At 43.9% G+C, this 27,019-nt stretch overlaps 1 protein-coding gene across 8 annotated transcripts in view; it reads left to right on the top strand.

Moving 5' to 3' along the window:
* The window catches only part of LOC110535712 (family with sequence similarity 172 member A), a 245,931-nt gene that overhangs the window by 68,226 nt on the left and 150,686 nt on the right, over positions 1-27,019 (top strand). For all 8 annotated transcript variants that reach the window (XM_036935495.1, XM_021620906.2, XM_021620902.2 and 5 more), the window contains exon 7: positions 8,244-8,459. In XM_036935495.1, the coding sequence (XP_036791390.1) occupies positions 8,244-8,459 (216 nt within the window). The remainder of the gene's footprint in view (positions 1-8,243; positions 8,460-27,019) is intronic.

The raw sequence follows: 27,019 nt of genomic DNA, 5'->3' as shown, positions 1-27,019 counted from the left end.
GGAAAATAAGGAGGCACCGATCATTCCATGATCTATATCTCCCCTCCATTAAAAATGGATGTGTATGCTGAGGGAAGACAATAGAATATATAAATCACAATGCTAACGGTGTAAGAATGGGGATTTGTATTTATTTCTAGCCCTACCTCAGTGTGTCTTTGTCTCCCTGGTAAGGCCTCAGAGCTGTGTGGACCTCAGGAACAATCTACTGTACAGGCACTGTACAGGTGACTGATTTGATACCCAAGGATACAACACTATGACAGTGCAATACGAGGTAGATTCTCCGCGTATTTGAGGGGTAATCATGTTTCTAGATGATCTACTAAACGAATGTTCTGCTTTTTACGTTCCGTCTGTTCCTCTGTTTAATCTCTGAATTGGGTCAACGTTGATCATCTGATCAACACATGGTGAAAACCTATAGCAGGCTGGTTCGTGTAACCACAGGAACACAGGAGTGTGTGTGTGCGTGTTCACTGTCACTTCACCGTGAATGCTTGACACGTTGCCCTCCTGTATTTGTTTATTTTTTGACAAATGACTTCTGTAACATTTACTTGCACAATCGATAGCTCTGACAAATTCCACCTGACCGTTGATTAATGCTCCGTCCAGCCCCCACCACCACACCCCCACGGGGTGCCGCGCTGAGAGCTGATGAAGCAGTGTGTGTGCTAGTGTATGCATCACCATAGGATGGGCTCTCCAAGAGTGTGTGTGTGTGTCTGTCTGTCTGTGTGTGTGTGTGTCTAAATATCTGTCTGTGTGTGTAGTTTCATCAGACAAGAGGAATTTAGTATCAGCCTAATCTCTTGACATGTGTTGTGGAGTTAAAACAACCACAGTCCTTGTGTGTTGAAATGGATGGGTCTTACCATAGTGTGGTTCAATGGAGGCAAATCCATGTTATTTGTTGTCTTCCTCAAGCTCAAATATGCCTGGGACTTGCTATAGTTTGCCTATACCCACACTGCTATTTTCATCCCTTCAAATCACATTTTATTTGTCACATGCCCCGAATACAACAGACCTTACCGTGAAATGCTTACTTACAAGCCCTTAACCAACAAGTTCAGAAATGATTAAGTACAATGTTTTAATTAAGAGCAATAAACAATAACGAGGCGATATACAGGGGGTACCAATACTGAGTCAATGTGCGGGGGTACAGGTTAGTTGAGGTAATGGAGGTAATATGTAACGGTACAATACCAGTCAAAAGTTTGGAGACACATACTCAGTCAATGGTTTTTCATTATTTTTACTATGTTCTACTTTATAGAATAATAGTGAAGACATAAAACTATGAAATAAGACATATGGAATCATGTAGTTCTCTCAACCAGCTCACCTGGAATGCTTTTTCAACAGTCTTGAAGGAGTTCCCACATATGCTGAGCACTTGTTTGCTGCTTTTCCTTCACTCTGCAGTCCAACTCACCCCAATATTCACTTGGGTTGAGGTCGGGTGATTGTGGAGGCCAGGTCATCTGATGCAATTTCTGAGGCTGGTAACTCGAATGAACTTATCCTCTGCAGCTGACATAACTGTGGGTCTTACTTTCCTGTGGCGGTCCTCATGAGAGCTAGTTTCATCATAGCGCTTATCATAGCGGTTTTTGCTACTGCACTTGAAAAAACTTGACATTTTCTGTGTTGACTGATCTTCAGGTCTTAAAATAATGATGGACTGTTTCTCTTTGCTTATTTGAGCTGCTCTTTCCGTAATATGGACTTAGCCCTATTTGGTAAAATACCATCTTCTATATACTAACCCTACGTTGTCACAACACAACTGATTGTCTCAAACGCATTAATTCCACAAATTAACTTTTAACAAGGCTCACCTGTTAATTGAAATGCATTCCAGGTGACTACCTCATGAAGCTGGTTGAGAGAATGCCAAGAGTGTGCAAAGCTGTCATCGAGGCAAAGGGTGGATACTTTGAAGAATCTCAAATATAATATATTTTGATTTGTTTAACACTTTTTTGGTTACTACATGATTCCATGTGTTATTTCATAGTTTTGATGTCTTCACTATTATTCTACAATGTAGAAAATAGTCAAAACGAAGAAAAACCCTGGAATGAGTAAGTGTGTCCAAACTTTTGACTGGTACTGTACAGGCAGGGGTCATCCATTCTATTGGAAACGGAGTGTATCAGAAAGAGTGAATGAGAGTAAGGGAGCGTAGAGAGGGCCTCGGGAGCTTTGGGCTATCTTCTCTGGTGTCAACCAGCTTCTACAGTAGCTCAGAAAATGAAAGCAAGCTAAATGTAGCCGAGTTGCTGAGATGAAATCGTCCAGGAGACGTATAAATAATTGAGATGTGAGGGAGCCTTTGCTTTGCGTCAAGTGTGTTGCTCCTATCGCTGACGCGTGTGTGTGTTTGTGTGTGTGCGTCCGTGCGGAGGTGCTGAAAATAAACAGGACCAGAAGAGGGGGGGGGGGGGGGAGAAGGAGAGATGTTAAGTCAGACATGAAAAGATTCCGAGGCACAGGGGGATATGAACCACTCCTATTCTCCTCACTTCCTCCCCAACAACGCTCCACTTTGAACTCCTGTATAAATATTCAGTTGAGCCTGTAAACAATATCTAAATGAGCACACATCCCATGCCAAGGTTAAACTTCCTTGTTTTTCCCCGCTCTGAACAGAACTTGACTTGTTAGATAAGGTTACTGTGGATTAGGACATGGCCTAATTATGCTAATGTTGATCGTTATTATAAACACAGTGAGTCCACACAGAGACCAGTTCAGGTTGTTATTGAAGGCGGCATTGAATTGACTGTCTCTGTACAGTAATAAACCATGTTGTTGTGCGAAGACACCTGCTGTCTATGAGACAATCAATTTGGTGTGGTTGTGGTTGTGGGTGCTTTTTTTGGTGTGAGTGAGTGAGTGAATCTATTTACTCGGGACAGTAGTGTAGATAAATCTCAGATAGCCACAGGAACATATTAGGTCAGCAACAGGATCTGAACGGTTAGTCCTTAATAATGCTGGCATTGTGGTTAGGCTATTAGCTGGTCAAAATGAGGCTACATGAAAAGTAGAATACTGTTAATATATCTGTGTTAGTGTGGGTTTTCAGTGAATTTGTGTGAATCACGAAGCTCGTCTGCAGGAAAATTCTCAGCGTCAAGAGTGATCAAATGATGATCCTACATCTATATGTGTATTAGAAGGGCTGGTCTTGGGGTGTGTGAGAGAGATGGGGTTGGGGGTGTAGAAGGGCTGGTGGCGGTTGTGCGAAAGAGGGGTTGTGGGTATGTGTATATGTGAGAGAGGGTTGGTGGGGGGGTGGGGGGGGGGGGGGGGGGGGTACAGTGTCTTAATCTGACAGTGCTTTGTGAGCTGTGTGGTTTCTGGGAGAGACGAGGAGAGGGGGATAATGGGCCCCTGGCTGCTGAAAAAGCCCACGTGGAGCCGGAGACAGGCAGGGTCACCCAGAGCAGGGGTGGCCCTGAGAGAGAGGGGGGCCTGCCTCAGCCCAGGAGGGGCCCATTTCATATAACTGTATTTCCATTCCCGCATGCTCCACCACCAGGGCCTCCCATGCTTCTCTATGGGCTCAAAGAGAATATCTCTCTCTCGCTTTCTCTCTCTCTCTCTCTCTCTCTCTCTCTCTCTCTCTCTCTCTCTCTCTCTCTCTCTCTCTCGCTCTCTCCCTCTCTCCCGCTCTCGCTCTCTCATATATATATATATTTGTATATATCCTCCCATGCTTTCTACCTGTATCTCAGGTATTAGTGTAATGCTTTATTAAGGTTTCATCTCAATAGAACACATTGTGGAAGCATCATTATCTGCTGAATTAGCCGTGAATGTGTGTTCATGAATTGAGAGCGAGTGTCTCGATGTGGCTTTGATTCCCCACGTTCATTTTCCAGGTTGGTCTTTTTTTCTCCTCTGTCTGCCTTGGTGCCGCCTATCCCCAGTGTCGCCTCCAGACATGTTGCCGCCTTGTCTCCCTCCCGCGCCTTCTGATTGGTTGGACGGTGGCGAGCGCGCCTTTGCCCTCTGCCTGTCAAGTCTCGACAACCAATCACTGGAGGGCTATCACAGAAACAAGGAAGTATAGCCGATGGTGTCGGTACAGGGAGTGTCAGCTGCCCTGATATTAACACAAGAACAACCCCCCAATAGGGATTAGACAGAGCGTTGCCAGCCGTAGCTGATAATGTAGCGAGCACATACAGATCCCCTCTCACATCAGTGTACAATGCCATCGTGTACACATTTGTATACACGTTGATACACCCATCTTCCTGAAGCTCACATACTACAATATATTTTTCTTAAAGCGCACACACACACACACACACATCCCCTTTCCTACCCACATGCCCCCTTGACCACTATCAGCCATGCTTTGTACCTGTCAAGTGCCTGTCCTTTTTTGCTGTGCCCAAAGGCCGTGCTTGCTACATGAGAGCTCACACATCAAAGACTCTATACACACACACGTGCACGGTTTCGGCCGCCTCTCTCCACACACACACACAAGTGAGACACGTTTCATTTCATTACAGCCCAACTGTGAACATGGAGATAGCATCTTCTTAAAGGGATGCCTTAGCCTATTTAAAAAAATAAATCATTTTTTTGTCAGCCTCCTTTAAACCACTGAGAAGGCAGACAATGGTGCGTTACCGTTACACTGTCTCACGACCAAATAGGACCACAGTCTGACCGCGTAGCTTTATCAAAGCGGGTTGGGTCCAATAAACATAAACCACCCATCAATATTTCCCCGTTGACGCGCAGCATTTGCGTTTTCTCCTTTGTCGATGCGTATCTGCACTTTCTCTGCGAACTGATTAGACCCGTTGATGGCGTTGAATGGGATGTATAATAAGATCTGTGTGTGTGAGATGTCAGGCTGATACTCAGCGCGGCGTTAGTGACACACTGGGAGATGGAGGAGGGCAGAGACTGACGGCAGAGCAGGGCTTCCTGAGCGGCGGCCATTGTTGTGCTATCTGAGGGGAGTCGGCTGGTCTTCGACAGGCCCGACAAAGGAGCGCTAAAGAGCGTCCGGAGAGGGGTGACGGGGGTGCGTCCCCCTCGGAGGGGCCTGGGTGACCCCTCTGACCGCTGCCCTCTGGGCCAGGGCTCTGTGTGGCGGTGGCACAGGGCACTCAGGGGCATGGGAAGTGTGTGTGTGTGTGTGTGTGTGTGTGAAGCTTATCCTGCAAAGCACTGCATAAAGAAACACTGACGCAACATCAGTGTCCACACCAAGCGAGAGCGTGAGATGTTTTTCACCGCTGACAGGCAATCGAGACAATCAGCGCTAACTAGGGTAGTAATTATATTCATGTGTAATAGTACTTTGTTATAAATTATACATATCATTTGTTGTTAAATACAAGTTCATCAATTTTTTCCCCCTAATTACATAGCGATGGCACCACCTTTAATAAAAAATACCGTGTACTTACTGTTGGCATTCACTTCAGAGAAATTCAAAACACCAGAATACATTGATGATTGAATAAATAAACTCTGCCTCTTAACTCTCTTTCCCCTTGGTGTAAAATGCCTTTGCTGTTGGACAGAACAGGAGAGCAAGGAAGAGACCCAGAGACCAATGTTTGCCTGAGACCTTTCTCTGTCGACGTAAAGGATGGTTTCCGACTAGGCGATGAACCCATGGCCCTACTGCAGAAGTCTGTGATGCAGGGTGATGCTGGGGAACACCGGTCCCTCTCACAGTAATGCTTCAGGGTGACTGGGCAGCACTAAGGGTTAGCCACAATCAGCCCAGGCAGGGCTGGGCCACACAGGGCTAGCATTAGCTCAGTAGGCCTAATGTTGTTCACCCATTAACGCTTTGCCCTATATGCTGCGTAGATCTTAGGCACATGGATTGATGGATGGATGGGTTGAACACTTCGTGTTTCTATGAAGGTACTCTCCCATTATCCATCTCTCTCTTCCCCAATCCATTTCTTTCTTTCTTTCTTTGTCTTTTATTTCCGTCTCTCTCTCTCCTCTATCTCTCTCTCCATCCACCCTCACCCTTTGTCTTGTCCTCTCTCCCTCTCTTTCTCTCTCGTTCCTCGCCTCTGATTGAGAGGAAGACAGTGTTGCCAGTCATTTTTCCAGCCTGCCACCAGTGGGCAGTGGCACAGAGCTGGAGCGGACCTCCTCTCTCCCATCTTCCTCTCCTCATCCTCTCCGGTCGTAAGGTCCGTGTGAACTGCTCCGTGGTGGCTGTGCCAACAAAGACAGCCCCGGGCCTGTGCTGAACTGAGCTAAGCCTCTTTAATAGAACCTGACCTATTACTTTACCCCTCCCTCCCCCCCTCCCACTGCAGATAGCTAGTATGCCCAAAAGAGGAGGAAGATGAGAAAGACGTCTCCCTCCCTTCCAGCTCCGCTCCCATCCCAGGTGGGGCTGTGGTGCGGGGCCGTATGTGCAGCACCTAACACACTGGAAGAAAATGAACTTAAGTCAGAGCCAACAGCCGAGGAACTCCTCTAGCTAAAGAATCTTATCAGCTCCCTAATAAAAGGCTTCTTCCCGAATAACGTCAATGTGTGGGTCGATGCTCTATATCAATGTGTGTTATGATATGTGGAACAATGGGTTTTATAGGGCTGTCAGTTATTTGTTTGTCTTGAAATTGTTTGACTTGTTTTAATGGACAGCTGTCCGTGATGTCACTTTGATGGTGATCCTGTACTTAGTTTGGTAATGACCATGTTATTTTTATAGAAGCAAACTGAAAAAACAAATGTATTTAATCACGTTTGTTTCATTTAGCAACTTCTCTGTCGGTCTTAATATTGTGATTCAATTCATTCTTACTTCATTTTCTATTTTACAGCTTCCTTAAAAGTCTCTGCTGATTTAAAAACGGAATTATTTATTTAATTGAATATATTTAAACTCAAAATATTTGTCTAGCAATTAAGGTGTCGGTGTCAGAGATTTTGCGAAATAGTTATGACCTAAAAACCCAAAATAGATCCTAATAAAGTATGCCCTTAATTAATACTTGTATAAAATCGTTATATAATTGCTGGTGAAAGTACTCCCACTACTGCTGCAATTTGTTCAGATTTGTCTTATTTGAGAGTGTCTGAAAGTTTGATTGGAATAATCCTAAAGGGAGTGGTGGGAGCTTTGGCTAAAGCCGTCGGTCGGAGAGAGTGTGAAAATAAGAATCATTTTATAGTCTGGGGATGTGTGAAAGTGTCATTTTGCTGTTGTCAACACACACCAGGTGCTAATGTGTGGGGCAGGTTTGACATGGACGGGCGGAAGAGGGACACACACATTGTGTTAACACTTATTAAAACGGAGGAGACGTGCTGCAGTGTGTAGACAGTGTGTGTGATGGCGTCTCTGGGAGGAATCAGAGTGAAATTTCCTCACTTACTCCTACACTTGTCTTCAAGAAACCTTTTTGTCAGTTCAGATCTGCCAATTTTTTGTGCGTGTGTGTGTGTGTGTTTGTGTGTGTATACAGAGGGAGAGTGTGTGTGTGAAGTGCTGCCAAAATGGAAAAGGAATCCCTCCGTTTCCTGCTTTAGTTTGAGAGTGCTTGGGATAATAAACACACTTAATTAAAAATGTCTTCAGAGTTGAAGAAGTCACTAAGGCCTTGTGAAAACTTCCCCTGACCATAATAGTTTCTGCCTGTTTCAATTCCGAACAACTTACAGGACATTTTCTGACTTCCTTATCTTAGTTTTACAGCATAATGCCATTTAGAATTTGTTTGTTCATTTGTATTTTGTTTCTGCTAAACGTTGTATGCCCCTTGTTATCCTCACAAAACTTGAATTGCAGTTACACACACACACACACACACACACACACACACACACACACACGTGTATACGACAGCCCCTAACTCTTGAGTTGAGTGATGGAGGGGTCAATTTGTTTTGATAGTAAGTGACACCTGGCCTTTGGACCCAATGCTATTCACTAGCTGAGACTCCTGTCACTGAGTTCTAATCCTGCACCCAATAGTTATGCTGTTCTGACTCCTACCATACCAAGCCTGTCTGTCTTGCCATGGCAAGACTGACTGTCTCTCCCCTACCACCCTGGCACAGATGCCTCTCACTATTGGCCATACAATAACTCACTTTGATTATTGTATGGGCATCAACTGCATTCACCTAAACACACGCACACACAGCCAGAGACACAGAAGTGAGTCGGAGGCGGATGCGTGGACTCTCTAACATTTGTGTGTGTTGTCTTCCAGGAAGGCTACGGTGTGATGGTGCTCAACCCCAATGAGAACCACCTGGAGCTGGAGAGGCCGGCCAAGCCCGCGCCCCTGCCCTCCCCCGAGGCCTCGGACGAACCCGCCGAGAAGAGAGAGCGCAAGGACGACCGGGAGAGCAAGAAGAAGAGGGACTTCTACGAGAAGTACCGCAACCCGCAGAAGGAGAGCGAGACCGAGCAGATCCCCATACGGGTGAGCGTGGGAGGGGCGGTGGTGGAGGAGGATAAGAAAGGGATAGACAGCGTCCTAAAAGAAAGGATGGGGGAGGTGGAGAAAGGAGAGGAGGGAGGGCGGGTGAAGAGGGAAAGAGAGGCTCTCTTGTGTGGTCAGGCTGTGTGGAGTGTTAACCACACTCTCTCTCTTTCAATTTTATTTTCCTTTCTCTCTCGCTCGCTCGCTCGCTCGTCAGAGCAACTCTGTCCCCTCAAACTGTTGACCGCTGGGATTGTCTTCCAAACACACAACATATATAACACCACATCATCCCACACACACACTAACACATCGTCCACCTTCCCATTGACTCGTTCCTCGTCTCTGATTGATAATGAAATATTTCAGGGATCAAAACAAATACGTCCAGCGTTATAGGAAATGGAACCTGAGGTGCCTCAATTCTGTCCTTCCATCACACCTAACATAACCGGACTACGGTGACGTCGTCCTCGAAAGGCTTTGACCTGTTGTCCATCCACACAGACCTTGTTTGTCTTTATGCGGTAGAGCGTTTGTAGGGTGCTCTGTAGAAGGCCAGTAGTTGTCGGTTTTAACGTGGCGAGAATGTAAGGGGACGCTATCCTCTTTGTCTCGTCTCGGGTTGATGGCTGTAGCGTCACACGTTTTGTATTTGTGCTGTGCGTTCGTGCACGTTTGCGTGTGAGAGATGTCACTCGGTTGCCTCTGACAGGCCTTGTGGTCTCACTGGGACTGACGGGCTGTGTGTGAGCTGTCAACAGTGCCTCTTTTCTCTCTGCCTGGCTCTCCTGATAGTACCTCTACCACACTCTAATATGGGCTCATTAGCAGTAGCGCTTTAGCTTACTCTGTTAGATCGCAAAAGCGTCTGCTAAATGCCATATATATGATTATATTATCGCCTTAGCGATGGCTTCAAGCCCCCCATCATCACTGTCTAGCTCACTCTTACATTAGACATGTTTTTTAGTCATCGTCTTTTTTGGGGCGTAAACTTTAAAGAAGTCATCTTCGTGTTCATTGAAATACAACTGAAACAACATTTTTTTTAGTGTGTTTAGATGCGTAATGCACTAGGGTTCAATATTTTCCTGGTATTTTACAAATGTTCCATCCTAACAATAAATCTCTTTTCTCCCAGGTGACCCAGTATTTCAAAAGCATTATAAACCATATAGAGTACCAGTCAAAAGTTCCATTCCAGGGTTTTTATTTATTTTGACTATTTTCTACATTGTAGAATAATAGTGAAGACATCAAAACTATGAAATAACACGTATGGAATCATGTAGTAACCACAAAAGTGTTTTATATTTGAGATTCTTCAAAGTGGCCACCCTGCCTTGATGACAGCTTTGCACACTCTTGGCATTCTCTCAACCAGCTTCAGTCACCTGGAATGCATTTCAATTAACAGGTGTGCGGTGTTAAGTTCATTTGTGGAATTTCTTTCCTTCTTAATACGTTTGAGCCAATCAGTTGTGTTGTGACAAGGTAGGGGTGGTATACAGAATATAGCCGTATTTGGTTAAAGTCCATATTATTTCAAGAACAGCTCAAATAAGCAAAGAGAAATGGCAGTCCATCATTATTTTAAGACATGAAGGTCAATCAATCTGGACTTAACGATCAAGCGCTATGATCAAACTGGCTCTCATGAGGACCGCCACAGGAAGGGAAGACCCAGAGTTACCTCTGTTGCAGAGGATAAGTTCATTAGGTAACTGCACTTCTGATTGCAGCCCAAATAAATGCTTCACAGTGTTCAAGTAACAGACACATCTCAATATCAACTGTTCAACTGTTCAGAATCAGGCCTTCATGGTCAAATTTCTGCATAGAAAATGTGCCTCTACTAAAGGACACCAATAAGAAGAAGAGACTTGCTTGGGCCAAGGAGCACAAGCAATGGACATTAGACTGGTGGAAATCTGTCCTTTGGACTGATGAGTCCAAATTTGCGATTTTTGTTTCCAACCGCCTTCTCTTTGTGAGACGCAGAGTAGGTGAACGGATGATCTCTGCATGTGTGGTTCCTACCGTGAAGCATGGAGGAGGTGTGATGGTATGGGAGTGCTTTGCTGGTGACACCGTCAGGGATTTATTTAAAATAATTTAAGCATGATGGGTTTATTATAGAGCTTTGATCTAAAATTCAAGCCCGATGCTACCTGGGCCCGATGAGCCATAGATTAAATACATTTTATGAGCCCTAAATAAAACATATTTAATGATCCCATGATATAGGCTACTGCACATTACACATGACAGAAAAACATAAAAGCCCATAGATGTAGCTAGCTATATGCTCTCTTGTGTAAATAAATTAAACAAGCTCCAGTAGGCTAATCTTTTTGAGTGTGAACTATATTACTGTGGACTGGAATTACGGACATCGTTCAAACCGTGATGAAGCAGGGATAGAACATGGGATTCTGGTGCAACACATGCGGCCTTCAAAGTTACAAGTATAGGCTAGGAAATTTGATTACATTTTTTTTTATACAGTAAATGGGCTTATTTGTATAATTAGTAGGCTGATGCATATATACCTTTTGATCATATTTAGTAGCCTGCCTACCTGCCTCTTTCTCTCTCTATTGTTGGTTCATTCCTTCCTCGCTTTCAACAGTCAAATGAAATGAGTTTCGCTGTCCTTATCTTCATCGTTCTAATGACATCCTTGAATAATACAGGACGAGAATTAGATGTTGAAGGCTTTCAATTTTCTTCCCCAAAATTGAATGGTTATGGGTCTGAATAAACAATTGCTATAGCCTACTGCCTTCGCACGTTCGCTCTTCTTTCAAACTCCCCGTGAGTTCTATTGGCTACTACATTTAACATTCAGCAAACAACAGCTTCAAATATTATGTTGGTATAAGAAATGCTTAAATGATGTTCAGCAAGCTATTCTAGTCTATATTTTCCTGCATGGGACTCCAAGAGCTAAGGAGTGTTTTTTTTTAAGGAGAGGCCAGCGGTGCGTGGTAATTGTTCAAGAGACAGAGGCTAGAAGTTAGACGCTTGTTATCCATAACCCACCATGAATTAGCTAAATATAAGACTAATACTGCGTTGAATGAATTACCTGAAAGAGGTAGGCTAGGACATCTATATATAGGGCTGTACATCAATCTAGAACAGGATGATCTGTTTTGCATGCAATTTGAATGGAATTGATGGAAAGTGGCCAAGGCTGTGAGAGAGTGCTCGCACGTGCACTGATTTTAAAGCAACAATAGTAGAGTGAAGCACGGTTTTAGAACTCTGCGGGTGCAAAGTAAAAACTAAGGTGACCCCCGAAAGCCAGATGGAGATGGGTAAATTAGACACGCATTTGGTCTTTATATTACTGTAGCACAGACTATGCTGCAGCAAATCTCGGCCTACCTGTCGCAGGAAACAAAGTCTGGGTCTGCATGCATTGTGAACTCAAATCAAATTTTATTAGTCACTTGCGCTGAATACAACCTTACAGTGAAATGCTTACTTACAAGCCCCTAACCAACAATGCAGTTGAAAAATATATTTATTAAAGTGACTATGCAAGTAACAGACACATCTCAATGATGATGACAACAACAGAGAGTAGCAGCAATGCAAATAGTCTGGGTAGCCATTTGATTAGGTGTTCAGGAGTCTTATGGTTTGGGGGTAGAAGCTGTTTAGAAGCCTCTTGGACCTAGACTTGTGGACATCCGGAACCGCTTGCTGTGCGGTAGCAGAGAGAACAGTCTATGACTAGAGTGGCTTGGAGTCTTTGACAATTGTTAGGGCCTTCCTATGACACCGCCTGGTTTAGACGTCCTGGATGGCAGGAAGCTTGGCTGGGCCGTTCACACTACCCTCTGTAGTGCCTTGCGGTCAGAGGCCGAGCATTTGCCATACCAGGCAGTGATGCAACCAGTCAGGATGCTCTCGATGGTGCAGCTGTAGAAGGTTTTGAGGAACTGAGGACCCATGCCAAATCTTTTGAGTCTCCTGAGGGGGAATAGGTTATGTTGTGCCCTCTTCACGACTGTCTTGGTGTGCTTGGACCATGTTAGTTTGTTGATGTGGACACCAAGGAACTTGAAGCTATCAACCTGCTCCACTGCAGCCCCGTTGAAGAATGGGGTGTGCTCGGTCCTCCTTTTCCTGTAGTCCACAATCATCTCCTTTGTCTTCATCACGTTGAGGGAGAGGTTGTTGTCCTGGCACCACATGGCCAGGACTCCAACTGCGCTCCATACCGAGATGGTGTGTTCCCACCCAGAGCGTTGATGATTCATCATGCCATAGAGAAGCCCGATTTAGACTTCACATATAATTTAACAGTTCAATTTCACGTCATGCTGTTCATTTAAATTATTTATTACAATTTACCGGTTTCTCAGTTATTTATCCCAGAAAGGGGAGTGGTTATGTCAGTAAATCTCGGTAACCGGGTTCCCGTCATTCAACCCTAGTATGCACAAACACATGCACAGATACAAGCGCGCGCGCACACACACACACACACACACACACACACACACACACACACACACACACACACACACACACACACACACACACACACACAACACATACATTATACACATACATTATACACATACATTATACACATACATTATAACACAAAGATCAAGGCTCTAAAGTGTCACCTCTGATATTGACCTCTTGGACGTTTTTTTGTGTGTGTTTGAGGGTGTGTATTTGTATTTATTAGTGAAACCCCATTAGCTGTTGCCAAGGCAGCAGCTACTCTTCCTCGGGTCCAAACACATTAAGGCACTTACATCACACAACAACAAAAAGGTACATCATGTAACATTATTTCACCACTACATGTCTACCATACAAAAGTTATAATACCACCATACAACAACATTACAATGTACGTGGGTGTAAAGTGCGTGTGTGCCTCTGTATGCGTGTGTCTCTTCACTGTCCGATTTGTTCCGTAAGGTGTAATTGTATCTGTTTTTTAAATCGGATGTTACTGCTTGCATGAGTTACTTGATGTGGAATAGAGTTCCTTGTAGTCATGGCTCTGTGTAGTACTGTGCGTTTCTCGCAGTCTGTTCTGGACTTGAGGACTATGAAGAGACCCCTTGTGGCATGTCCTGTGGGGTTTGCATGGATGTCTGAGCTGTGTGCTAGTCATTTGAACAGACAGCTCAGTGCTTTCAACATGTCAATACCTCTCACAAAGACTAGTAGTGATGCAGTCAATCTCTCCTCTAAAGCCAGGAGAGATTGACATGCATGTAATCGATGTTAGCTCTCCATGTACATTTAAGGGCCAGTCCTGCTGCTCTGTTCTGGGACTACTATTTTTGCCTATGTCCCTCTTTGTGACACTTGACCATATGACTGGGCAGTAGTCCAGGTGCAACAAAACTTGTTTTGTTGATAGCAATGTCAAGAAAGCAGAGCAGCACTTTATTACGGACATATCTTCACACATCTTACACACATGTTGCATCAACATGTTTTGACCATGACAGTCCTCAACTTGCTCAATTTCCACATTATTCATTACAAAATGTAGTTGAGGTTTGGGATTTAGTAAATGGTTTGTCCCAAATGCAATGCGTTTAGTTTTTTCAATATTTAGTGCTAGCTTATTACTTGCCCCACATTCTGAAACTGACTGCAGCTCTTTAGGTGTTGCAGTGATTTCACTTGCTGTGGTAGCTGACGTGTATAGTGTTGAGTCATCAGCATACATAGACACACAGTCTTTACTCAGTGCCAGTAGCAAGTCATTTGTAAAGATTGAAAAAAGAAAGGGTCCTAGACAACTGCCCTGGGGAATCCCCGATTCTACCTGGATTATGTTGGAGTTAGACAGGTAACTCTCAATTAGACAGGTAACTCTCAATCCACGATATAGCAGGGAATGTAAAGCCATAACACACAAAGATTATGATCAGTTATGTCAAAAGCTGTACTGAAGTCTATCAAAACAGCTTCTTATGATCAGTTTCTTTCAGCCAAACACCAGTAATTTTTGTAAGTGCAATACTTGTTGAGTGCCCTTCCCTATAAGCATGCTGAAAGTCAGTTGTTAATTTGTTAACTGTGAAATAGCATTGTATCTGGTCAAACACAATTGTTTCCAGAAGTTTACTAAAAGTTGGTAGCAGGCTGTTTGTGCGACTGTGTGTGTTACAGAGAGAGAGAGAGAGGTCAGACTTAGTGAGGAGCAGAAAGATAGAGCTGTGTGAGCATATCATCAGAGAGGAGATGAAGGGGAAGAGCCCATATTAATATCTTAATAAATATTTAAACTGGAATATCTCCAAATTCACATAATGAGGAGACTCTCTCTTTTTCTCTCGCTCTCTCTGAAACCTTTTGCACTTTGTGATGCTAGCAGCGTGAGATCGTTAGTGCAGTCCCACCCAAGGTTTTTCCAGTTCTGCAGGAGGCCATACAATATTTTTCACACTATGGAATTAGCCTATAGTTGGGTCGTTCCACCAATTCAGTGCCTTTTGAGATGTGTAACTTGGTGCAAAAAAAACGTTTGATTTCACCTACTTTTAACATTCTGGCATAAAGAGCACATGTTCATTGTAATAAATAAGATGTTTTCCCACCGAGGTTGTAAATAAAATGACTATAGGAAGTGCCTATAAAGTGCCAAATAAAGTAACAGGGTTGACGATTTCATCTTAAATCAGCCTTAAATCCCCTTTTGACAGGGGAAATGGAAGCATGTGTGCAACTGGGAGGGGCAATTGACTGCAAGCCGGTCTATCTTTGGGTAACAGGGTTGACATGTTATGAGTAGGACCAGCACACCTGCTTTTACACTATGATTTGACAATCAGATGTTCAATGTAAAAAAATAAATGTATGTAGAGTTTCTCCATATTAAAAACGACTTCAGTTCACATAAGTAAAAAAAATATATATATATGTTTTTACCTTAAAATGAATCACTAATTACATAAACAATAGACTTCAGAAATGACTTTGTCAAAGCAACAAAATAATGAGGGCTTTACAATGATAGTGAAAAGCTCACAACATTTTGGGGTGAAGTGTGTTAAAACTCTTCTATGAAGGGGGGGGGGGGGGGCTTCCTGGGGCATACATACAGTGCATCTACATAAAAATAAATATATATATAGGGGAAACACTGTGGATGGCGGCCAATGCGCCGAGACAAGCGCACACTGACAGCAGTGACTGGCTGTTTGCGTGTGTGTGTGTGTGTGTGTGCCCACATGTATGTACAGTATGTGCATATGTGTATGTTGTGTGTGTCTACAAATTCTATATCTACGATTTTAAACCTCAAAATGAAGTAGATCACCCTTATGCAATATACAGGGAACTGCCAAAATAAAGGAAGCAGGTGCTTCCACACAGGTGTGGTTTCTGAGTTAATTAAGCAATCAACATCCCATCATACTTAGGGTCATGTGTAAAAACGCCTAGTTGCCCATTATTTTGGCTGCTGTGGCTGGAAGAAGAGGTATTTGACTTTTAAAGAGGGATCTAAAAGGGGGTTTAAAGGGTTTGTGTGTCTGTCTCACCAGATCTCAACCCAACACTTATGGGAGATTCTGGAGCGACGCCTGAGACAGTGTTTTCCATCAACAATACAATGGAATTTCTCATGGAAGAATGATGTCACATCCCTCCAATAGAGTGCCAGACACTTGTAGAATCTATACCAAGGTGCATGGAAGCTGTTCTGGCTCTTGGTGGCCCAACGCCCTGCTAAGACACTTTATGTTGATGTTGGTCATTTCGTCACGACTTTAAACATGATTTACTAAAATAATCATGGGATAATACAAGGTCCTTGTGTGATTGGTTGACGTTTGAATTCTTCCAAGCACTCCTCTCTGATGCTTGGGTTCTCTTCTGATATAGTTGGGGCTTGTTGCTGTTGAGTTTGATCGATGAAGAGATACCGCAGGATGAGTCTTCTTACGGGGCCATACGGCACAGTGACCTCTGCCCTTTGAACTGTGACCTTAGACTCAGCAGGATGTGAGTTTATTTGACCCCCTCTCTCAATCGGCCCCGCCCCTTCTCCTCAGGACCTGCACCTCCTCGTCACTGCACCTCCTCGTCACTGCACCTCCTCGTCACTGCTCCTCCTCAATCGCTCCCTTGCTTTTGGAGTATGCTTTCACACACACTCTCTCTCACTCACACACACACCACACACACAGATAGACACACACACACAGGTGTGGAGTATTATGCAGCAAAATGCAAGGGGGAGATGGAAATTAGAATCTATAGGAATATGGGGGGGGGGGGGGCGAGGTGTAAAGGTTCAGGACAGAGTGACCATGAAACCATCACCATATCCAGGAGGATAGCAGTACAGTAGACAGTGTTCAACTCTCTAATTGACCTTTACTCTTTGTGTATTTATACCTCCTGTTATCATTCTCTGCATTGTTGGGACGGGCACTATAAGTAAGCATGTTTACCAAGCATATGGGCCAACGGTCACTGACGTTTGATTTTGTAAAAAAAAAAGAAAAAAAGCACCCCCCCCTCAAAAGCTATGTCCCGCTCCTTCTCTAACTTTTCCTACATGTTTTTTCATTTTACATTTGTCCTAATTTTGAAATCACAAACAGAAAAGTGTTTAGAGCCTTTTTGAACTGTTATTTGACACCTATTCCTAACTTAACCCGCCAAGACAATGTGCCGTAGGATGTCGATACCCAGCCAGGCACTAATGCATCTCTCTATCTTCACTGAATGAAGGGTGAATGGGTGATAATTGTGCACCTTACTTCACAATGGAATTTAAATTAGGCCTAACTGAATGATAAGGAAGTGAAGTGGTTGATTTTCATTTAGAAAGACAATAGTGTAACGATGAGTTTGTGTTATGCCTATTTGTCAGTGTTGGCGCCCATGTCAATCATTTGACCACGCACCTTGCGGGTTGATACCGTTCCCCTTTAGGTTTTAATTTGTAAAAGAAGCTGTTACAGGACTGTATTATTTACTGTAACTATAACTACGAATCACGTTTATTGTAAGCAAAAGCGAAGACATGCTGTGTGTTGCAGTAGGCCTTTAGAATGATGCAAAACATATCATTGACTCTATCCTGCTTGACGAGCGGGAAACAAACGATGCACAGCTGGCCCGATACTACACTTTCAAATGCTTTATTTTACTAGGCAAGTCAGTTAAGAACACATTCTTATTTACAGTGACGGCCTACCCTGGTCAAACCCGGATGACGCTGGGCCTGAACTATACCGAAACTAATTTCACACATAACAAGAGTTAGCCTATAGACCAGATGAAATAATCAACCAGATGAGCATATTCTTTAGTTTCTACTACACTTGTACTACACTTCTACTACAAATGACTCTCATAATTCAAGAGGTGTCATTTTTTTCCCCCAAAGATATCCGCGCGGTGTCCGCGTTCAGCACGTGACCACTCGTGCAGCAGCATTGCTCTGGTTACTAAGCAAAAACGAGTAACATAATAGAATGTAAATATGCTCTTCTGTGGTCAGTGGATGTATGGCCAGTAGAAACCAGATAAAGGAGCGTGTGACTTCAGTGAACTGAATGATGATGAGGAGGAGGGTGAAGAGGGTGATTGAATTGTATTGATCTGATTGATGAAGGTGAAGAGGACGATTGAATTTAGAACAATAGTGGACTGATGATGAAGACGTGTGGACGGTCTAATTATTTTATTATGAAAGCCTGGGGATTGTATGTTATCTCCCCTCTGAGAGTCAAGTCAGACACTGAGTACCGCATACAACGTTCACAATGGCAAGCCGAACCAATCGAATGGACGCACTGGCAGCATTGAAAATGCTGCAGAATTTAGATGAGTTGGAGTCGGGCGGAGGATTGGATGTTGAGCTTTGAGATCGACGATGCCGATGAAGAGTCCTCATCTGATTATGATGTTAACTTTGAGCCTCCGATGCCTGAGCCTCCCCGAAGAAAAACCAGAACAGAGCCAACTGAGGCGGTGAAACAGGAGTCTGGGAGGTTTGGGTAGAAAAGAGAGATGAGAGCGCAACAGGAAGGTGGCCCTCCCAGAATATAAGAGAAGGCCCTACACCTCATGCGTACGGACAAATTGCTTGTGCACTCAACAGTTTCTTTTGTTTATGAGACATGCTGATGTTGCAGCATATCAGACATGTGGAAATAGAAAAGGAAAACTTCTGTTTTTCAGTTTTGGTTATCTGCTGATGTTGAAAAATCAAGTACTTGCTTAAGCGGGAGCTTCCCCCCCCCCCCCCCCTCTGCGCAAAACAACATACCAGTGGAGCTGTCCTCCACATCAGTGATGGGGAGTGGTAAAGCAACACTCACGGTGTTGGGGGGGGGGGGGGGGGACACAATGTCAAGTTGGCAGGTGCACACGAAACAAGGCCCATGAAAGTGCAACCGATTTGTTTGTGGGGGGCTTGCTCACAGAAAGTCACGAAGCTGTGTGCTGACTGTGGACCCGAAGCATAAAGAGAAGACTAGATTGATTCATGCTAGGCATGGGTATAAGGGCACAACACAGTGTCCGATACGATGACTGTTTTTTTTTATATCTTATCAAGAATATATTTCCACAAATATTTCTTTATACCATTGTTCATGCGTTGGTGCTTTTGTTTAGGAATGCAGCAAATCATTTCACCGGTGCACCTGGCTGGTTAATATTGTTATTATTGTCTTTTTCATTTCTACGTTGTCAAAAGAAGCTGTAACTGGACTTTGTTAATTACTTACTCTATTACTAATCAAGTCTAGAAATCAAATGGATCACGCTGTGATGTTGTTATTGTCTGTTAAACAAAACACATCCTTGACTCAATCTAAACAAATAACTCTTGTTCATTTTTGTACACTTCTACCGATGTCTTCATGCAACGAGTCCTTTGACATTAGTTTCTGCACTCTTTATCAAGTGTTGGCGCTTCTGTTCGTGCACCCTTCGTGTTGATGTGCATCTGATGCTGAAGGAGACACCCGGCAGCGTTCTCTAGCGGGTAGTGTTAAGGAGATCCCCAGGAACTAAACTTTACTCTCTCTCTCTCTGGGTGTGGGTGTGTGTGCGTAGGGCTGTGATGATTCTGTGTTTTTCTTCTTCACCCCTCTTAGTCAGGCTGGGTGGGGGATCAAATCAAGCCTCTTTAGCAGGGGTTTTTCATCTATTCTATTGGCATTGGGGTACCCCCTCTGCCCCTCTTCTAACCCCCACTGTGGAGCGGGACCACCTGCGCAAAGCCACACAGTCCCATACATACACACACACGCATACACAGTGGGGTGCCACACACACACACACACACACACACACAGTGGGGTCCTACACACACACACACACACATACACACACACACACACACACACACACACACACACACACATATATACACACACACACAGCCAGCCTCCAGATAGAGTTGAGTTGATTAATACGCTTCCTTACACACATTAATAAGCCCTTAACTGCTTTTAGGATTCTTACTTTTTAGCCCCTGGTTCATAGTGTGTAACCTCTCAACCTTGGCTAATCTCTCCTCTCTTAGAGATCACAGTCCATTGGCCCATGTTTAGTGATGTCGGCCGAATGACAGAGAGAAAGGGAGAGGATGGGGGGAGGGATGGCGGGAGACGAGGAAAGGGGGTTGCTCCTAGCACTTTGCCATATAGAAGTTTGGGAGTTCACTTTACTCTGAATTTTAGCACTAATCCAGTTACCTATTTTCTGTCAGCCAAGCGGAGGAATAGCAGGAACAAAACCCACATTCATGGCTTAAGAAGCTTCCAAAGATTTCACTCAAGGCTGACTGGCTCGGATTAGGCCAGCAGCTTCTGGAAAAAGAGCAAGGGGACAAAAAACAGAGTGGAGCCTTTCTTTAAGCGCCACTTATTCTTGTAAATGACTGGAATACTTTCCCCCCCCCCCCCCTTCTCCGTCGTCTCGCTTTTTCTCGCGTCTCGTATTGTTGCATTTTTTTTTTAAACGTTCATAGAGAGAGATGGAAAGAGAGGGAGAGGCCCTCATGTGTTTCTTTTCTTTCCCCCATCCTTTATTCATCTCTCGAGTGCCATCTCTTGAAGTGTAAGATCCTTATGATTGCGAAGTGAAAGCTTTTGAGTCAAACATTTGAGTCCACCCCCACCCCCCCATTTCTCTTTTAAGCGTTCGCTGGGACAATAACTCTCCAGCAACAATGGCACTCCATTTCGGCAATGTTTTCACATTTTGTCTTTTCTGTTTTTATACAGTTATGTACTTACACACATCTGTCAAATTCCGTGAGGGCTACTGGAATCGCAGCACAGTGCACACCATACATAACACACTGTGTTTGTGTACTGTATCGCTTGGCTAGAAAAAGCGGATGGTTCCTTGTATTTACGTTACTGCAGAAAGCATTGAGTGTAGAATCACTTTTAGATGGGTTTTCTCAACAGTTTCACTGAAGGTCACTGAAGGAAACAGAACCTGCTACGTTGGGAATTGCGTTGTGGGGTTGCTTTTTGTTCCAGATGGTGAATGTGTGCCACGGGGGGCGGGCATAGACAGGTTTTGCAGGCGTGCACAATGTGTGTGTAAGAGTGAGCACCATCCATTATTTAGGCCTGGTTTCTCCATGGTTTCTTGGTGTTTCTCTAGTCCTCCAGGGGCAGTGGGATTCGTGTCCAGGGCCTTGTTTAGGAGATGTACGGTTTCCCAGTGCCTGCCTGCTACATCATGCCCTGAGGATTCCGACACACTTACCCACTCTCAGTTGTGTGTTTCACACACAAACACACAAACACGGGCGGATATGTATTCCAGCTTGGTCCAAAGGCTAGCGCCGTGAAGCCACGCTCCGTGTCACCTTCACCCCCACCGACTCTCACTTTGTGCCGGGGCAATTATGCTGTTGTGCCTTATTTGAACTTTGACCCCTGCTCGAGCCAGGATGTGATGCTCAGCATATCCAAGGACAGGGAGGGGCTCTGGGAGCAACATCATTAGCCTCTCAACTCTGCGCACTTGGCCATCGTAAAGGTCAATGACCAGGATCTGTGGCAATTCACCTGCAGCAGAGCGTGTGTGTGTGTACGTGGGAGAGAGCCATGTACTGTAGCACCTCTTAGATCACTGCTCCCAATCTTCCAGTCAGGTCAACCATCAAACACATCCATCACTCTCCCCTCTCTTCCCCTCGTCCCTCACCCTCCACCATATCCTAACTGCAGCCTCTGGTCAAGCTCGAACAAACGCTGGCATGTCTGCCTGCCCGCACTCCTTTACCTGATGTCAATTAATGGCTTGAAGTAATTTCGTCTGACAATCCCTGTTCCCAGCGAGAGGCTATAGCAGACATGTCACTGAGATGACCTTTGCGCCCATGTGCAGCCAAGAGCAGTTTTTTTCTCTTCTTAAGAATTTGACAAACCAGGAAACTTCCTTTGTACTTTGTTAATGAGTTATCGATTTGAAACAATGCCCTGGCAAATATTGTCTGATTAGCTTGACTCCAGCAAGGTCACAGTGCTATAGAGTCTCAATGCGATCATCTTTTGGGTATTTGAGCACGTGCACACACGCACACACACACGCACACACACTGTCCGTGCATCTCTGTCTCTCACTCAGTCTAACACTCATTATCCCTTCTTTTTTCTTTCTTTTCTCTCTTTCTCTCTCTCTGGCAACTTGACTTTCCATAGGCACTACCAGCTAATTACCCACAATGTTACAGTAATCCCCCCCCCCATCTCTGCCACAAATTTTCTCCATATCGTCTCCTCAGCCTGCAGACCGTTGTGTCTTCGTACGATTCCCAGCCAACTTTGTCTGGAAGGAAAGCGTCTGAAGGGGAAGAGCGCTCGAGAGAACACCTGACGAGTCCTTGTCCAAGACGTTGATTAGAATTCAATTGCAAACGGGGAGTTTGAGTGAAGGTCCACATCCTAATAGCGGCGATGTTAATACCAGGCTATCTAATTACCTGCGCCCGCCGCTTGTTTAATATTTAATAATTAGCCCAAATGAAAATTATTCACTTACCCGCTGTAAGGGACATGTTAAATATTCAAATGAGTGGGCTTCAGGTGTGTTTACACACACACACGCACGCGCGTACGCACACACACACACACACACACACACACACACACACACACACACACACAGAGAGATTGAATGAGAGAGATTGAATGAGAGCGAGAGGTGTACATGACCTGTGGCTTGGCATTTGGAAATCACTGACCTAACTTCTATTGCTCTCTGTCTCTCTTACCCCCCAGCATCCCTCTCACTCTCTTTATCTATCACTCTCAAGTGCTTTTTAGACAGACAGCGGAATATCGCACATAATTTTTTAGAACTAACCCAAGATTGACAACAGCCTGTCGTTTCCAATGGGAGCAAATGAATCATAGTGGGCAGAACAAGCAAGGAGGATGGCAGAACCAAGCACGATCGAGCGAGATCCTATTGCGTGTTCTTGCATGTATTTAGATTTTTCCGTTAGGGAATGCCTACTCTGTGAAGTGCACATGGGCAATAAATCAAATCAACCGTGCACTCCTTCTAAACAACACCATCTTTTGAAACTTTGGCAAAGGGGAAAGTCTAGAAAACATAGTCCTCTCTGTTCGTAACAGATTTTAGCTTTGGGAACAGAAAACTGTATTGAGATCAAAAATATTTAATTTAATTTGCAGAATATCGGCCAAAATTCATCTTCTACCACTGCCGGCCACTGGGCTTCACCTCATCACCATATTTAGTGTTGAGTGGAAATGCTAACCGGATGCCTCATTTATTCCCCCCCTTGAAACATCTGGCTCAGTGTTCTATCTGTGGTGACAGCCCACAGTCTATGTGACAGCCGACTGCTGACCATAGCAACGGAATTAACAAACATTATTGACGTGCGAAAAAAATAACTCATTTTAAACGTGACTGTAAACTGATTGTGTTAGCCAGCTATCTAGCTAGAGTGGGCAAGTTAGCTGATCCTGCTGTTGGACGTACGTGCTAACATATCACCATGCAGGCTACATATTCTACTGGTCAACAACGACGGCACCACTAGGAAAAATAGAGTGGAATAGTATTTTCTCTGCCTTGGCTGTGCGGCTTCCACAGGCGTGAGCACCGTTGGTTGCTCTGTCTGGATATAATTCCGCCCCCCCCGTCTGCCGGGTGCTGTCTGTCAGGGCCCTTACTCTTGTCAGTGTTGCTGTTGTTTGAGCACCTATAAGTCTTCGTTGCCCAGTGTTTTTCTGACTGTATGAGGGCTATGGCTCTCTTCTTCTGACTACTAGAAAGCTCAAATGGCACCCTATTCCTTATGCAGTGCACTACTTTTGACCAGGGCCCATAGGGAACCATTTTGGATTCAGTCTTAGTTTCTGTAGAGTCCTCTTCCAAGCTTCCCTGAGGTCTTTAGCTTTCACTCTGTTCGTCAGGAGGGACTCCGGCAAAGGGAGAGAGGGAGGGAGAGATGGGGGGGTAGGGGAAGCCTGTAGTGGTTGTTTGTCGGAGTGTGTTGATGCTGTTAGATTCATTGTTTCCTGTGTTGATGGGCTGGGCCGTTTGTCTTGGCGTTGGTGCTGTTATTGTGGCCGTAGCAGGGTGCTCTCCTCTCCCTGCCTCTCATTACTGTCCTGTAAACAGAGAGCAGGAACTAGGGAAAGAAAACACACAGGGAGTTTCTGGAGGACTGTGGGAGTGTGTGGGCCTCAGTGGTACGAGGGGTAGGATGGGTGGAGAATAGAACGCACTGTTAGACTCTGTAGTGCTCTTTCTCACAACACAGAGCAAAACTAGCAAGCTGGGCAAAGTCCGATTCTGACCTGTCGAGGGCGTTGGTCAATAGACACTTTAGTGTGTGTGTGCGTGCACTCTCGTGCTTGTGTGCAAGCGTACAGTGCCTTCAGAAAGTATTCACACCCCTTGACTTTTTCCACATTTTGTTGTGTTACAAAGTGGGATTAAAATTGGTTGAATTGTAGTTCTTGGTCAATGATCTACACAAAGTGGAATAATTATTATCATTTCTTTTTGATGGAGAATAATATATCTTCATTAGATAAGTATTCACACCCCTAAGTCAATACAAGTTACACTCACCTTTGACAGCGATTACAGCAGTGAGTCTTTCTGGTTAAGTCTCTAAGAGCTTTGCACACCTGGAATGTATAATATTTGCCCATTATTCTTAAGAAAATGTGTCAAGCTCTGTCAAGTTGGTTGTTGATCATTGCTAGACAGCCATTTTCAAGTCTTGCCTTAGATTTTCAAGCCAATTTAAGTAACAACTGTAACTACGCCACTCAGGAACATTCAATGTCGTCTTGGTAAGCAACTCCAGTGTATATTTGGCGTTGTGCTTTAGGTTATTGTCCTGCTGAAATGTGAATTCATCTCCCAGTGTCTGGTGGAAAACAGACTCAACCAGGTATTCCTCTAGGATTTTGCCTGTGCTTATCTCTATTCCGTTTATTTTTATTTAAAAAACAAGAAGCTCCCTAGTACTTTCCGATGACAAGCATACCCATAACATGATGTAGCCACCACCATTCTTGAAAATATGAAGAGTGGTCCTGTGTTGTGTTGGATTTGCACCAAACATAACGCATTTTATTCAGGACAAAAAGTGAATTTCTTTGTCACATTTTTTGCAGTATTACTTTTAGTGCCTTAGTGCAAACAGGATGCATGTTTTGGAATGTTTTTTTCTGCTTATGCTTCCTTCTTTTCTCTCTGTCATTTTGTTAGTATTGTGGAGTAATTACAATGTTGTTGATCCATCCTCAGTTTTCTCCAATCATAGCCATTAAACTCTGTTTAACTGTTTTAAAACCACCATTGATCTCATGGTGAAATCCCTGAGCGTTTCCTTTCTTCTCCAGCATCTGATTTAGGAAGGGCACCTGTATCTTTGTATTGACTGGGTGTATTGATACACCATCCACAATTTAAAATGAATAACTGCACCATGCTCAAAGGTATATTCAATGTTTGCTTTTTAAAAAACCCATCTACCAATAGGTTCCCTTTGTGAAACATAGGAACAACCTCCCTGCTCTTTGTGGTTGAATCTGTGTTTGAAATTCACTGGTTGATTTAGGGACCTTACAGATAATTGTATGTGTGGGGTACAAAGATGGGGTAGTCATTTAAAAATCATGTTAAACACTATTATTGAACACAGAGTGAGTCCATGCAACTTATTATGACTTGTTAAGCACACTTTTACTCCTGAGCTTATTTGTATTTATTTTTTATTCTGATAAAAAATATATTAGACAATATACATAACAATACTCAAACAGAAAGACAAACACGCACGATACAACACATTTGGACAATACAGTCATCAGCAATGCCATGGTGTACCTAATACAAAAATAAATTTGTAGCAAAACATTTTTAGCTTACGTTCTATGGCATATGGAGCATTTTACCCGTATAATAACATATATTTGCTTTAATTAATAGAATTTAATAGATCTCGACTTTGTCAAAGAAATATGCCTGAAGAGTTTCCCAACAACCCCCTTGCTTAGCATCTCCCTCTTTCTGTGATGCTGTTGAGTCTTGTGATTTCTAATAGAAATTGTACTTTCAAGCATGAATTGGACATGGATGTTAGACAGGTGGAAATCCGTCCTTTGGTCTGACGAGTCCAAATGTGTGATTTTTGGTTCCAACCGCCGTGCCTTTGTGAGACGAAAGAGTAGGTGAACGGATGATCTCTTCATGTGTGGTTCCCACCGTGAAGCATGGAGGAGGAGGTGTGATGGTGTGGGGGTGCTTTTCTGCTGACACTGTCGTGATTTATTTCGAATTCAAGACACACTTAACCAGCATGGATACCACAGCATTCTGCAGCGATACGCCATCCCAACTGGTTTGCGCTTAGTGGGGTTGTCATTTGTTTTTCAACAGGACAATGATCCAACACACCTCCAGGCTGTGAAAGGTCTATTTGATCAAGAAGGAGAGTGATCTATCAGATTTCCTGGCTTCCAGAAACCCAACCTCAACCCAATTGAGATGGTTTGGGAGGAGTTGGACCGCAGAGTGAAGGAAAAGCAACCAACAAGTGCTCAGCGTATGTGGGAACTCCTTAAAGACTTTTGAAAAAGCATTCCAGGTGAAGCTGGTTGAGAAAATGCCAAGAGTGTGCAAAGCTGTCATCATTGCAAAGGGTGGCTGCTTTGAAGAATCTAAAATATATTTTGATCTGTTTAACACCTTTTTGGTTATTACATGATTCCATATGTGTTATTTCATAGTTTTGATGTCTTCACTATTATTCTACAATGTAGAAATTAGTTTTAAAAAATAAAGAAAAACCCTTGAATGAGTAAGTGTGTCCAAACTTTTGACTGGTACTATATCTTATAGTCACATGGATGTTATAATTCATCTGATTACCAGTAAGAATAAAACCACTCTTTTTTTGTTGTTTAAGCCATGATTAAAGAAAATACAACTTCCCCAATCACTCTTCCATTTTGCGCCATCTTAATCTGTAGAGTATCTGGGCTCTGGGCTCCAGAGTGGCGCAGCGGTCAAAG

Source organism: Oncorhynchus mykiss, chromosome 11 (assembly GCF_013265735.2).
Source record: "Oncorhynchus mykiss isolate Arlee chromosome 11, USDA_OmykA_1.1, whole genome shotgun sequence".
NCBI lineage: Eukaryota > Metazoa > Chordata > Actinopteri > Salmoniformes > Salmonidae > Oncorhynchus > Oncorhynchus mykiss.
The sequence above is the reverse complement of the archived record's forward strand: the minus strand, read 5'-3'. Positions and strand labels throughout refer to the sequence as shown.